A 15,994-nucleotide genomic window follows, 5' to 3' on the forward strand; every position below is an offset into this window, starting at 1 on the left:
CCCCCCCCCACTTATTCTTGGAATATAAAAATCTTCTCAACCACCAATTGCCATGACAAATAACACTTGAGAACTTGATATTCAAACTCCGTAGCTTAACATTCACAGACAACATGAATTTGAACAAATACTTGAGGACATTGCCAAAGCTGCTGCAAAAAAGGTGGGTTCTCTTTACTGTGCTAGAAGATTACTCATGCCTGCAAGTATCTTGCATCTCTTACAATGCCACTATTCACCCGTGCATGGAGTATTATTGCCACACCCGGACTGGTGCGTCTACCACTAGTCTTTCAGTCTTAGACACGGCCCAAAAAAAAATCTCCAATCTAATAGGTCCCGCACAATCAACCAATTTCCAACTCCTGTCCCATCACCGCAATGTTGCATTCCTGTACCTGTTTTACAAGTATTTTAATGGAATGTGCTCCGAACTCATTGCACTTGTACCCCGTCAATGTACATATCTCCGACAAATCCGTTTAGCAGCAAAGTCTCACCCTTTCACTATAGAGGTCCTTAGATGCTGGAAAGCTATTCTAATAGTTTACTTCCAGCTAGACTTTAAAATTTCCCTCCTTGTTTCCTGCTTTTTTGAATGTACTAATCTGCAGAAGTTTAAATGTAATGTGAATAAACATCTCACTGCTCAACTCTTCACAGTCCCCTGTTGGACATCATTCTCAATAGTAGCCCTTTACAGCCAAGTGTCAGTATGCCTTGTTTAAAGGTGAACAAGAATAAAAAATGTGAAAGACATTTATTGATGCGTTGGAAGTTAATAGTATTTTCTTTTGAAAATCATCAAACAATAAAAAAGTCTTGGAATGTTTGTTCCGATCATCAAGAATGTCTTTAGTTTCAATGAATTCCTGTTGTGATGGCATAAAATTTTCAAAAGTATCACCGTTGAAGAATTTTTTTTTTTTTTTTTTTTTTTTAATGACCTTGATTTAAGATTAATTTTTTTTTTTTTTTGTTTAATTTTTTGTGTTTTGTATTGGTTTTCTGTTTAGCTGCTCGGCCGTTTTATCTCTTTGCTTCACTGAATATTTAACCTAATTTTACTCCTCCCCCTTATCTGATCTCTTTTTCTTATTCTTTACTTTCTGACTTAGTTGGTCTAGATAACCGCGTTTGTGTGTTTATATACAAGCTAGAAGTTGTCGCCCTAAAGAAAACAACACAACAGTTTTATTTTAAAACTTTTATTTAAAAAAATCAATTTATTCAACTTAATTATGTAGAAGAGCTGACATCTATTCAATCTAGCCACCTTCAGCCATGATCACCGCTTTGATACAGGTCCAGAACTGGGAGCATGCCTTTTCCACAAGTGCCAGTGGGAGCTTGGCAAATACTAAGTCACTTACAATGTGAGTTTGTTCGTTTACAGCTCTGCATTGTTCTGCTTCTATAAACCTAAATTTCGTTTATATACACGTTAAACAATGCTTCAAGCAAACTACTTTAATCTCATTTTTGAGATGAGGATTGGTTATTTGTATTATTCATCGGACTACTGTTCTCATCTTGAGTGTGATTTTCACAATGTTTCAGTCAATATAACTTTCTTGTGGACCCGTGGCGCAGTGGTTAGAGTACTTGGAAAAATCAATTGTAAAAGTGATATTCTCCTGAAGGTTGAAGGTTCGATCCTCAGTGTGGGCGACTGAAATGTACATTTGCGAATTACTTTAGGACCTCTATCCAGTCATGGCTGATGGAACAAGAACATGCTACTCCCGTAAAGTAAATAAAGGGTTCCGCTTGAAATTCCGTCCAAATTCCAGAGTTTGACAAACATTCCAGAGTTCGACAAACATTCCAGAGTTCGACAAACATTCCAGAGTTCGACAAACATTCCAGAGTTCGACAAACATTCCAGAGTTCGACAAACATTCCAGAGTTCGACAAACATTCCAGAGTTCGACAAACATTCCAGAGTTCGACAAACATTCCAGAGTTCGACAAACATTCCAGAGTTCGACAAACATTCCAGAGTTCGACAAACATTCCAGAGTTCGACAAACATTCCAGAGTTCGACAAACATTCCAGAGTTCGACAAACATTCCAGAGTTCGACAAGATACACCTGAAGAAGATCGGAGGTTATATCGACCGAAACGTTATGAAAATCACGCTCAAGATGAGAACAGTAGTCCGATGAATAATAATACAAATTACTTTAATCTCTTTGTTTTTTTTTTCTTTTTCTACAGCGACGTGTTACCATATTTGGTGTGCCTGGTTATACAAGTTGTGAATCTGAAACTCTTTGTCGTCCATTTATTGGTGATCTCGCAAAACGTTTTTCTCATTAAAGGTAAAATCTTGGTATTACTCCACCCCCCCTTCGCACATCAATGGCCCCACCCCCTACCCCTACCATCCTCACTCCTTATCTAATGACTATAAACTTTGATGTTCAATTTATTTTTTATCGTCATGATTTTACTTGTTACTTCTCAACCAGGTTATTAAGCGTGACGGTAAACTTTATCCACTAGTGAGGTTCCAATTTGTCACCTTTGTTGGAATCGCCTCTTGGTTGGCATTGTTTTCAAGCCTACTGTAACGTAATATCGCAGGCACAAAGGAAATAAATAAAATCCGGGTCAGTGTTCTTTCTTTTAACGCAAGTCGTTTATTACCGTTTTTCTTTCTCTCTGACGCCAGCTTTAAAAGTCTCTCACTGCCCCATATCCATTTCACCTGGAACATGTTTTTTTTTTTTTTCTGATTGCACGCTGGTCACATTCTCGCCTTCACTTTACATGTTCGTTTCTTTCAGTATCTACTTTCTTTCTCCGACCATATGCTGTCCTTTTTTTTCTTTTTCTTCAGATGCAAACTCTAGCATACTTGGCAATTTGCATATGCGTTCAAACGCTGCTCCTGCAGCTAATATAATCACTCGTTATCCATCCTTTGGCTGCTGCTGCTGCTATTTTCATATGCGCTCTATTACATAATGTAATGTGGTGGTATCTTTCACATTCCATTCATCGATTAAACGGAATCTATCAATTACAATGTATTTGATGTACAAAACAAAATCTATAAATATTCTAAAATATTAAAAACTTGATGCATAAAAATGACTTGGTTCAACATTAAACGGGTCCAAACGAGGTTGATATGTTTCTAAAAGAACCAAATTATTGGTTCATACATTGTCAATTTATGATCACAAGTAAACGGCGTACACTGAGAATATGCTGTCTGACAACTTAAAATTTATTTTCTGTCAACCATTATTATATTACGTGAGTTGTTTGAAAAATAAAGCCTTTTTTCTTTTAGCTGAAGTTGAAGAGCTGCTAACATGGGAGTAGTACCATTAAAATGAACAACCTTTTGTGCTCCAGAATTTATTTTTCTACATGGTCCAAACGAGGTTGATATGCTTTTAAAAGAACCAAATTATTGGTTCATATGTTGTCAATTTATAATCACAAGTCAACGGCATATATTAAGAATACACTGTCTGACAACTTTTAATTATTTTCTGTCAACCATTATGAGGGTTGTTTAAAAATAAAGCCTTTTTTTTTTTTTTTTTTTTTTAACTGAAGATGTTGAAGAGCTACAAAGATGGAAGTGACACCTTCAAAACGAACAACCTTTTGTGCTTCAGAATTTATTTTTTCTACATACTACCACCATTCTTAATGCTCTTTTACCAGGAATTCTATGATACATCTCTGCTTCTGACACATGTCCATGACAGGGATTGCTTTCTTAGTCTCACACCGTCAATATCTGCAACAGAGATGAAACTCAGGTCATGAATGCATAAGTTCAGTCATCATAACAATGCAAATTGCGATCCCCTTTGATCCATTTGGGCGGAATTAAAAAGAAAAAATTATAGAAAGCATTACTTTTAGGACAGCCCTTGTAGTTTCCTTTTTGTCTTTGCTGAGGTTAGATGTTTTGTGAATAACTTCTTGCTTTTACAGCAAGATCGTTAACTTTTCCATCCGATGCGCTGTAGTAAGAATCATGTCATTTCGACATTTCGTTTGTGAACCACATCTGGCAACCATACAAAAATACAGGTTAAACTTGCGTTGTATGCTGTACCGCATGCATACAACGGAATCAGTTTGATAAAATTGTCAACAGCTGTTTTATCGGTCAGGTTCCTTTCATCTACTTAGTCTTATATTACAATAGATAATTGCGAGCATGAAAAGTAATATGGTCAAGCTTAAACATGGAAAAGTAAAGGACTAGTTGTTAAAACTGGAAAAGAAAAGGACAAGATATTCTAGTAAAAAAAATATAACTTTATTACTTAAAATATTGCAACATTAAGAACTGATTATATAATGTTATAAATTGAATTTTTACAAAAATTCTTAATGCTGTAATATTTTAAGTTATAAATTTATTATATTTTTTACTAGAATATCTTGTCCTTTTCTTTTTCAGTTTTAACTAGTCCTTTACTTTTCCATGTTTAAATTTAACCATATTACTTTTCATATTCGCATTTTTCTATTGTAATCCATGATTTTTTTAAATTTTTTTTTCAGGCTTCCAGTAAATTCACTTGTACTTTGTTTAATTTCAGTCTTATTTTTTTGCCCCCATAAACATAAACATTTGCATGTAATAATAATGTACGGCACTTGTCTGCTTTCGATAAAATCCCCCAATTATCTCCCTTTCATTCTTTCTGTTTCACTTGGTACATCTCTTTTCACAAGAGCAGTGAATCAGTAGCAACAGTAGTTGCTGAAACAATGTGGTTGCTACGGAAACCAGTCATAAACAACGTTGCTTACCTCGTTCAGTTTTTTACGATTTTGAACTCTAGTAAATTCATAACTTTTGTTTTACTGAACAAAATTGAAAAAAAAAATTTTTTTTTTTTTTTTTTTTTCATAATATAGCTGAGAAGGTGATCTATAAACTGTAATTGTTTGAAATTTGGTCGAAAAATGAGTGAGCGGTGAAGCTTTTAAAGCAGTTCTAAACGATTAAAACTGCCGCTTAATCATATATTCAAACATCACCGTGTTTGAATGATATTTATATTAGGACTTTACGTTGCGAATGAAACAGTTGCATTTGCGAGTGATGTTTTTTTTTTTTTTTTTCGAAGTGGCAACTAGAAATGTTAAAACGCTTATTGTATTTCTTTTACCAACAATCTTCCAAAGCTCACTACTGAGTGAAAAATATCTTAACCTTTTTTTTTTTTTTTTTTTTTTTAAACGAGCAAATACAAATTAAACAATATACTTTTTTTTAATAGAACATTATAAATTTTTTTTTTTTTATAGAACAATATAAATTTTTTTTTTTTTTTTAATAGAACAATATAAATTTTTTTTTTTTTTTAATAGAACAATATAAATTTTTTTTTTTTTTTAATAGAACAATATAAAATTTTTTTTACGCTCACTGTTTAAAAAAACATCTGAAGAAATTTGAATGTTTATACTTTCAAATCTAGAACATAAAATTTATTTAAAAAAAATAAATACAGAAATATCTTTGTAATGTACGTACTTGTCACGAAATATTGTATTATACACATTGTAAGGCTTTTTTGTGAACATATTCTTTTCATTAAAGATTTTTTATGTCATCAATCATAAAAATAGATCATTCCAAAAATCACGTGGGTTTGGCTAGTAACATTTCTATTTGGCTAATAAACGGAAATATTTAGTTATTAAAGGTTAACTAATGACAAATTTGGCCATAGAGCCTGTGTATATATATATATATTCTGTAAAAGTCTGAGGACGCTACAGACGGCCAAAAAAACGGCCGAGTAGCTGAAACAATAATGTAAATTAACAGAAAGATACTGTAATAAAAAGCAAAACGCATATTTGCTCTACAACAGTATTGAGCACTTTCTTCAGTTTTTATTAATTACCATCTCCACTATATATATACACACACACACATTATTGATGGACTGATTCCGATACAATTACCAATTCTGATTCTTTACAAATCTTTAATCATTTAACTATAAGATTATTTTCCCCGATTTTCGTAAAAACACGTTAAATATGCAGATATTTTCCTAAACGTCAAAATACGCTTGTGGAAGATGATCTATTGATTTCAGCTTTACTGGTATTTTAAAATCAATATTCATTTTTATCATTATTACTAGCAATGGAAGATTTTACTTTAAACAAAATCAAATTAAAAAAAGACAAAGAATCGTTTTGGCATTGGAAAATAGGCATCAATTTTTCCGATTCTGATACCCCAAAATTTGTCTCCCTCTTTCCCCCCCCCCTTCCGAGTAGTCATTCCAACACTAATATATCTATATCTCATTGCTTAACTTCAGTGATTTGGTGAGAACCAGTGTGTCAATGTGATTGTGCTGTAAAATTCAAGGAAAATCTTTTGCCAGTACCAGATGGGTGACCATTTGAGAAGGCTTGGTACTGTATATACCATACTGAATTGTAGAAATTGCCGGGTTAGTATCTGGGGGTGCATTTAATTCACTGAGGGGGATGCACCTCCAAATAAACTTGCCTGGCGGGTAGGTGACAAGGTGGTACTCCACACAATGGTGTATCGGCAACCTGCTGCAAGATGCCTTCCTGAACTTGCGCGTCAAACATGTTTGCCGCAGCGAATGGTGACATCTGAAGTGTTTGCTACACGAAGTTGCACTGCGTGGATCACCTAAAAAATACTTTGTAGTTTTATCGAGCTTTTACATCTGGTTGAGATTACTTTATAAATATTAATTCTTTAATTAATTTACTTTAGTTTTGCCATCTGGGATCATTTTGGTAAACTTAACTGTAATTTTTATTATCTATATATATATATTTGGTTGGCAACTAAGTTTTTGCTTCTTTTTTTTTTAACCTACATTTTTTTAAAAGTAAAATAAGAACTAACAACTATTTAATCAATAACGTATCCTCCATTCGTGTCCGCAACTTTTTCCCAATGTTCAACAAGAGTCTCAATTTTTTTCGATAGAAATCATTTTTGACACAATGTATTTTTAAAATTGCAAGCACTTAGTTGCCAACCTTTATTTTTATATATATATATATATATATATATATATATATATATATATATATATATATTAGGGTTTTTAGCCCTTAAAAAAATTGACAAGTTAAAGTTTGTTGACTTAGAATGAGTGCTTTATGCTAAATTGATGGTTGAATATGATTACATTTGTACCAGTTCCTATTAATCCTAAACTGTGCATCGAATGGATACTGTAATGCTTAGTTCGTTGCACCTTATTATAACAAAGGTCCATGCAAAATTCGAACCAGATCCATCTAGAGTTAGTGCTACTTTGGTACATTATTGTATTATACAGATTGTAAGGCGTTTTTGTGAACGTATTCTCTTCATTAAAGATTTTTTATGGCATCAATCATAAAAATAGATCATAGACGAACCATGATGCTAGAGGAACCTTATTTAAAATGTTTTTTTTTTTAAATAAAAGCATAACAATTTCCTTTTTAAATATAGTTAATTTGGTTTTTTGTTTATTAAGCCATTTGATAAAAAAAAAAAAAAGTAATGAAGTTCTATTTTTTAAGACGATTACATTATTTGAAACCTCCACACTAGTTTTTTAATTTTATATTTTCATTTTATACAGAGTGGAACGATAAAATTGTTACCCTAGAAGAGACCTGATTCCATTGTCCATTTGATGGAAACTGTTTTTTTTGGGGGGCGGGGGTGAACCATCTACTAGTTGGCCAGTTGTGTACAAATCCCAAGAGTGATAGAAGCTTTCTATCATGTCTGAAAGTGACACAATGTTCAACAACCAAGATCGGAGATGTGCCATTGTACAACTCCTGCTCTCTAACTATCCAAGTTATAACAACAGGACCATTGTCAACACCCTCAAAATGCATCACTGGATTGCCACGAATAATGGAGACGTGCCCAGAGTGATAAAAACAAAGTTTCCAGTCACGATTATGGTCTTTGGTGTGGTTTCAAGTGAGGGCCACATCGTGCCACTTCGCATCTTTGAAGTTGGCTTGAAAGTCAGCACCAAAGTGTACCTGGATGTACTGATGAGAGTGGTGATCCCTTGGTGCAATTGCTAGCAGGGGTACCCGGCGTTGCCCTAGTGTTTAGAGAGGGGGGGGGGGGTAAATCAAAACAAACTGAAGTAATAACCCTGTTTAAATATTATAGAAAAAACAATGTTAAAGCTTCTGAACAAAAAAAAAAAATCGGAAAAACAAGAAAAAACGCGAATGTGATTGGAAAAGAAAAAAAGCGAACGGTGTTAAAACTTCTTAGCAGGGTTGCCCGGGTGTTTGGAAAAAAAAAAAGAAAAGAAAAATGTTTTTGGGAGGGAGGTAGGCTTGAACCCGAATCCTTGAGGCGAAAGCGAAAAAAGCGTGATGACTTACCTCGATGCTATGAAGGTAGGGGAAGTATGTTTGAAATTTCATGATTAAAAAGGGAATTGACAGGTGCATAAATTTAATGAGGTCAAACATCAATACCACAGTTAAGTTTGGCTGCGAGGCAGTTTTTTGGTTTTGTTTCCCCAAGATGTTGAGTTGGAGGGGGGGGGGGGGATCAGCTCCCCATAAAAAAATGGGGGTGTTCAAATGAAAAGCAATTGTCTGATATGACGGTTTTCACTGCATTGATCAAAGCTGATTTGCTTTCTGGACGTCCCTGGGGCAAAAGCCGAGGAAGAGACATTGTTTCAATTTAGTTTCACTTTGTTCGACTTTTTAGTATAAATAAACACGAGCTGAAATAGCAAGAATTTTGTAAAAGTCGATGTAAATAAATCTGGACGCGACGTGCGTTCGCAAATCATAGATATTACAATCTAGATGATATATAAAAAGTTTAAGACATAGTACACCCCCCTCCCCTGGCGAAAAAAAGTCTTGGACATACAAAAATGCGCGCGCCACATTTTCGCTTTTATATTTATAGATTACTTTATATATAAAATCAACCAAGAGTTGTGATTCTTGTTTCCATTATTCAAGGAGTTGTAATCATAGGGGTAGACAACTCTTGCCTTACTGTTTACTTAATTTTTTTTTTTTTTTTTTTTATTATAAAAAAGGGATGTAATTTATACTCGTTTGTTTGTACTCCTCCAGCATTAAACCACATTCATTCAATTTATGGTGTGTCCGTGTCATGGGGACGTTCATCCTGGGCACAACAACCAGTTTCTCGAGTGATAAAATGATAAATGAATATCAGTAAATGATTGAAATGTGGTTAAAATGTTGTCTGTTGACAAAGTATTTTCTTGGAATTTTTTTTTGATAAAAATATTTTATGCTTAAAGTTTGTAAAACCAACTCTTTAAAAACTATTGCGATTGCAGGGAGGAGATTGTGTAAAACGTATTGAATTTTTTTTTATTTTTTTTATTTCCAGTTTGTTCCTTCAAAGACAACGAAAAGAAAGAAAAAAAGAAAACTTGTTTTTGTGAATTTTTGGTTTTGAAATGGATAATAAAGTTGCAGAGAAAACCAAGCATAAATCCCAAAGTAAGTTTTTATTTGAATTTTTTCACTTTTGCCATGATTGATTCAAGAATCGGCATTAAACCACAGTCATTCAATCTGTGGTGTGTCCGTGTCGTGGAGACGTTTCATCCTGGGCACAACAACCAGTTTCTCGAGTGATAAAATAATAACCATGTCCTCTTTAGCTCAAGAGTTTGATATGACGTCTGTTACATCGGCTAACAAATTTTGTATCGAGTTCTTGGCATCATTAGTTAATGTCTGGCACGGTCCATCAGCTGAAAAGTGAACGGTGAATAAAATAAGCGAATAATGCACTTTTATAGAAATATAACTTTATTTAAATTTAAATGTGAGGAACTTTCGAATCAAGAGTCTCGCTTCGAAACCTTTTGCAACCACCTCGTATGGCGCCAAACTGGTAACTGCTTGGAATGGACTGTTGATCCACCTTTGACGATCTCCCGATATCAGCTGATTCTCTTCCTCTTATGATGACAAAAAAAATGAGAAAGATGGAGACATATTAAAAACAAAGACCAAAATATCGTCATTGTTTAACAAATTTTAGCATTATCAAAGTAATTGTGACCTTTTACATGTGTCAACCGCAATTGCTTCAACATGGGTAAGACTTTTTAAACATTTATCCATCTGTTTCTGAATTTTTGAGATAAGGATTGCTTATTTGTATTATTATTCATCGGACTACTGTTCTCATCTTGAATGTGATTTTCACAACGTTTCGGTCGATATAACCTCCAACCTTCAGGTGTATCTTGATAAACTTGGGAATTTGGACAGAATTTTAAGCGGACTGGATAGTCGAAAAAATACATTTGCAACTTACTTAGGATCTCTATCCAGTCATGGCTGACGGAACAAGAGCACGCTACCCCCGTGAAGTAAATAAAGGGTTCCGCTCGAAGTTCAGTCCAAATTGCCGAATTTGACTGAAACATTCCCAAGTTCAAGATACACCTGAAGAAGGTTGGAGGTTATATCGACCAAAACGTGAAAATCACACTCAAGATGAGAACAGTAGTCCGATGAATAATAATACATTTATCCGTCTGAGTCAAGCTAAAGATTGTCGTCACAACCATGTTTTCCAGAACACATTTTTCAACTATAATTGTTTCCGTTTGAGTACAAGTAAAGTCACATATAATGCTCTCATATGTGGGCAACTGAGCTTTAGTGAAAATTGAGTTTTGAGTTATCTCCCTTAGATAAAATCTTTGGCGCTAGTTTGCATCATAGATTTTATCTAAGGGAGATAACTCAAAACTCAATTTTCACTAATTGCTTTTGAAAACTGTTTTCATGATTAAAAATTGAAATATTGAATTTCAAGTAAAACCAATGGGAGCTACTTATCATTTAATTAAAATATCCAGCCTTGATAGTTCAAACCCGGATTTTAAACCTAGCAGGTAATGCCCTTTTCTCTTCCCTGCAACCTCTTTCCCACAGAAGAGATGTTGTGGACCTGTCTCCGCTCTATCATTATTTTCATGGTAAATACTCGACTGAACTCCAATTTATGGTCCCCTCTTGCCAAACTTTCACAAAAAAAAAACACTTGACTAGCTACAACCACTATATATGATTCACCCACTCTCTCTCTCTCTCTGTAAATCTAAACACAGATTCCATGAACAAAGCTTCTTTTGCAGAACTGGCTTGCTTTCCAGTTGAATACAACAGTAGTCTTCAAGTCCAATGCAAAAAAGTTCTTGTTGAGCTGTCCCCATAAATAATCAAATTAATTAAAGCTAGTTTTTCAAAAGAATATGCTTTATGAAGTCACTTGACTATCCATGACTGAGTATATTAAGATATTTGTTTTAATTTTTGAATAGAAAAGGTAGGGTTTTAATATCAATGTCAGTGTGGCAAAAACTCCAACTTATCTATTTATTATATATATATATATATATATATATATATATATATATATATATATATATATATATATATATATATATATAACAATAGCTACATTCCAAAGTTTTATTCAACTTACTTTATCTTTTTCAATATGTTGAAAAAATTCCATATAATTTTACAGCTATTGTTTCATTACGTAGATTCAATCGGTTATTAGTATGTTAATACTAAATATAGACTCTTAAGAAAACGGGAATTTATTTACCTTAGAAAAGAAAACTAAACATGTCATCTATCGAGCCAAAGAAATTATGTAGGAAAACCATCATGTTTTTAGATATTGCTGCCATTTTGAATTTGAGGAAGAATTTATCTTAGTTTATTTTTAAGTATGTATTAAATAATTTTCTGTGATTTTAATTTATACTAAATATTCATAATTTAATAATTTTTACTTAAAAAAACAAAATAAAAAAACACTTGTAAATTAAGTCGAGATTATCTGGTACAAAATTAACTTATGTTTTAAAAACTCTTGATATGTTGTATTTTCTATAATCTTATGATTTGCAGGGTTTGTATTACAAACTGCAGACGTACGAAAAAGTGGGCAAAAATTTTTTTAAAAAATATATATAAATTTTATAAAAGCCAATGTAAGTTATTCTTCTACCTATCTGGAAAAAGTTTTTAGTGGTTTTACTTTAAAACGTTTAATCGGTCTGAAAATCAATGTGTTTATCGATATATGTGAACAAGACAAATGGCGGTGAGCTGATTGCTAAATACGTGAAGTTTGAAAAAATAAGTTAAAATTAAAAAATTACTGTTAAAACCCGACCCATGACATGTATTTGAGTTTAATATTTTTTTACTTAATTATTTATACCTTTACTTCGTATTGAAAAAGATTTATTCGCACCAAACGACTTATTTTGTAAAGTGCATTCTGAGCGACAATTTAGGGACATTAGAAATAAACTCAATTATCTCCCTTAAACATTTTACTCACATTCTACATATCTCGTCTGCTTTTATATATTGCTTCTATTTAGCTTCCTTTCTTTTTTCTTCTTTTTCTTTTATTTCTTTTTTTCTTTCTTTCTTTTTTTTCTTTTTCTTTTATTTCTTTTTTTTCTTTTCTTTTTTTTTCTTTTTTTTTCTTTTTTTTCTTTTCTTTTTTCTTTTCTTTTTCTTTTTCTTTTTTTCTTTTTCTTTTTTTCTTTTTCTTTTTTTTTCTTTTTCTTTTTTTTCTTTTTCTTCTTTTTTTTCTTTTTCTTTTTCTTTTTTTTCTTTTTCCTTTTTTCTTTTTCCTTTTTTCTTTTTCCTTTTTTTTTTCTTTTTCCTTTTTTTTCTTCCTTTTTTTTCTTTTTCCTTTTTTTTCTTTTTCCTTTTTTTTCTTTTTCCTTTTTTTCTTTTTTTCTTTTTTCTTTCTTTTTTTCTTTTTTCTTCTTTTTTCTATGTTCTTATGCCAGGTTTTATAGATAGCAGTGTTGAGATGATTAATCGGAATCTGAAAACTCTAAACTTTTGGGAGTATCGGAAAAATTTGTGCTTATTTTCCAATGCTAAAAACGATTATTTGGTGGACGTTGTCGAGAGTTCTCTAAATTCCACAATTTTCATCTTTTTTACCTGTTAATATCAGTGATTACAGACTGAAGTTTAAGATTTGTTATGGCTTGCAATAAGCCACAAAGAAAACAGAACAACGGAATAGAGTTTAAACAATCTATTACTGGAACAACAATGTAAAAAGGTTACAACTGAAAAGAGTAGTAAACGTCACCGAGCAGGCGAGGGTCGCTCTGGTGTTTAATCCACACCTGGGATCAAAAGGTCTATGGTTTATATAATAGATAGAACAGTCCATTTGGAGGGTGATTCCCCCCCAACACCCTGTCCCCCTCCCAAGCTGATTTCCGCGGTTGTGAAAATCAGTATTTCTTTTTGTGGCAGACCACCAAAGGGTCTGTGCACTGCCTCCTTCTGCCGGAGCGTCTCGGTTCTGACATCCCTTTTGGAGGGTCTATGTCAAAACAGTCATACAGTTTCAATCGCCTCACTGCCGTCCTGTGGTGGTTCTTCTTGATCCTCGTAGAAGCGTTTCCTGATTTGGTTCTGGTGCCTCCTATGTTGAAACTTTGGACCCTGAATGATGTATGTAACATGGCCGATTCTTCGTAAGATCGTGCCCTGTTCCCAAAAATAACATTATTTCTAAAATGTCTAAAATATACATTATCTCCGCTGTTAAACCGTTTCGTTGGCATTGTAGAGTTTCTGTTGTGTACTATGTGTTTGGGTAGCAGTTTATCAAATACGTATTTTATTTTCCGTCCAAACATGATTTCTGCTGGGGATTCTGCATCTGGTTTGTTCGGATTTCTCGTGATTCTGTAAATCTGTAGAAATTGCTGAAGGGCCTTTTCTGTTGGTGTACCAAACACCTTTTTTAATGCCCTTTTAAGCGTATCGACGAAGCGTTCGGCCTGGCCGTTGCTTCTGGCATGGTACTGGGGTGTCGTAATATGCTTGACTTGATACGTCTCGCAGAATTCTCTGAACTCTGTCGAGGTGAACTGTGTAGTGTTGTCGCTAACCAGACAGTCTACAACCCCAAACCGAGCAAACAATTCCAATAAAAAATTTGTCGTTGTTGCCATGGTCGTTTTTTTTTGCATCTTTGTATCTCTAGCCATTTAGAGTACGAGTCAACTACTGTCAGGTAGTAAAAATCCTCCACAAGTCCCGCATAATCGATGTGGATCCTCGACCATGGTTTTGAACAACCATGCCCAAGGTTTATGTTATCGGTGGTGCTTTTGCAGCCAAAGCACAGCCTTTGCACCTGTTCACCATATCGGTAATATCTTGGTCCATAGCTGGCCAATAAACAAAAATTCTCATTAAGCTTTTCATTCTGTTTATTCCTGGATGCCCCATGTGAAAATCCCTGAGAATTCTTTTTTGAAGGGTTTGGGGGATGACAACCTTTTCACTGTATAACAGTATTTCGTCGCAACCAGAAAAAATGTCTGAACTCGTGTCACCCAGTGCTAATTTCTGCTTCGTGGTTTGAATGAAATTGTCATTTAGGGATTCTAACTTAATTTCCTGAAGTGTGACAGGCAGTTCGCGGATAATATTGTTTATCATGGTTTTTACATCACTATTAATACGTAGTGCCGCGATTTCTGAATCTTCAAGAGGTTCCATTTTGGCAGGAATCAGTCTCGATAGACCGTCTGCATGGGCTAGTTGTTTTGAGGGGAGAAATTGAATTGTAAAATTATAGTTCAGCAGGATAGTTCCCATTCTTAATAGTCGGTTCGCAGTGAATGTTGGAAGTCTTTTTTTGATCCAAAAATGGATATCAGCGGCTTATGGTCAGTTTGTAGAAAAAAATGTCTTCTGGACAAGAACCAGTGGAATTTTGAAACTGCGGATATAATTCGTAGGGCCTCTTTCTCAATCTGAGAATAATTCTTTTCCGCTCGCAAGAGAGTCTGTGAAGCGAAAGCAATAGGCTGTTTCAAGCCATCCGGCATTCGATGGAGCATGCACGCCCCAACGCCATATTGACTAGCGTCGCTAGCTACCATTATGTCCAACTGCGGGTTGAAATGCGCTAGGAATAGTTTGGAAGTCAGGATTCTTTTTATTTCTTGGAATGATGTCGTGCAATCTTCTGTCCACTCCCAAGCCTTATCCTTTTTCAGCAATTCATTAAGTGGTGCTCGCAATTTGTGCATATTTAGGATTAACCCCTGGTAATAATTTGCAAAACATAAAAAAACTAAGCAATTGAGTTGTGTTTACTGGTGCCGGCTTTTCTTTAATAGTGGTCGCCTATCTGGGTCTGGGCGTCTGCCATCTTTATCGATTATTTGACCCAGGTATTTAATTGTTTGTAAAAAGAACTTGCATTTATCTGCTTTGATCTTAAATCCATAATCTTGTATTTGACTGAATACTTGTCTGATATGTTTTTCATGTTCCTCCCTGCTTTTGCTTGCTATGATAATGTCATCAAGATATGCGATTGCGGTGTCCAAGCTGGACAGCATAGTATCCATTACTTGCTGGAATATTGCGGGTGCCACCTTGACACCAAATGAGTCTTTCATATCTGTACAAATTCCGATGAGTTTTAATACAGAGGTGGTTAGCGCTTTTGTCGTTTACCGGAATCTGTAGGTAAGCGTCGCTTAGGTTGATCTTAGAAAAAAACTTGCCACCATTTCGTGAACACTTCTTCTAAACTAGGTAATGGATAGTGAAAATCTTCTAAGGACCTGTTGAGCCAGTCGCGAAATCGGCGCAAACGCGAATTTCCCCGGACCTTTTCTTTACGTAAACTGCCGGAGCAGCCCACTCCCTATGTTCAATTTTAGCTAGTACACCGATGCTTTCTAATCTGTCTAGTTCCTGATTTATTTTGTTCAGGTAAGCGAACGGGACATTACGTTTTTTTTTTTAAACACCGGTGGTGTGCCAGGTTTCAGCTTAAAATCTGCGGCCATTTTTGTACATCTCCCCAGGCCAGGAGTAAATACGTTTGTGAATTCTTTTTTATAAAAAGTTATAAGTTTCTC

The 15,994-nt window shown here is 34.3% G+C and overlaps 1 protein-coding gene across 6 annotated transcripts in view; it reads left to right on the plus strand.

Moving 5' to 3' along the window:
* LOC145260668 (UPF0669 protein C6orf120 homolog) overlaps positions 1 to 15,994 on the plus strand; it is a 42,224-nt gene that overhangs the window by 19,789 nt on the left and 6,441 nt on the right. For 3 of the 6 annotated variants that reach the window (XM_080119022.1, XM_080119019.1, XM_080119023.1), the window contains exons 3-4: positions 2,223 to 2,326; positions 9,412 to 9,524. In XM_080119022.1, the coding sequence (XP_079975148.1) occupies positions 9,482 to 9,524 (43 nt within the window). In that variant the 5' untranslated portion in view covers positions 2,223 to 2,326; positions 9,412 to 9,481. The remainder of the gene's footprint in view (positions 1 to 2,222; positions 2,327 to 9,411; positions 9,525 to 15,994) is intronic. The other 3 variants (XM_080119024.1, XM_080119021.1, XM_080119025.1) reach the window with 1 other exon arrangement.

This window comes from Euprymna scolopes, chromosome 36, assembly GCF_053919585.1.
Source record: "Euprymna scolopes isolate OS-2025 chromosome 36, ASM5391958v1, whole genome shotgun sequence".
NCBI lineage: Eukaryota > Metazoa > Mollusca > Cephalopoda > Sepiida > Sepiolidae > Euprymna > Euprymna scolopes.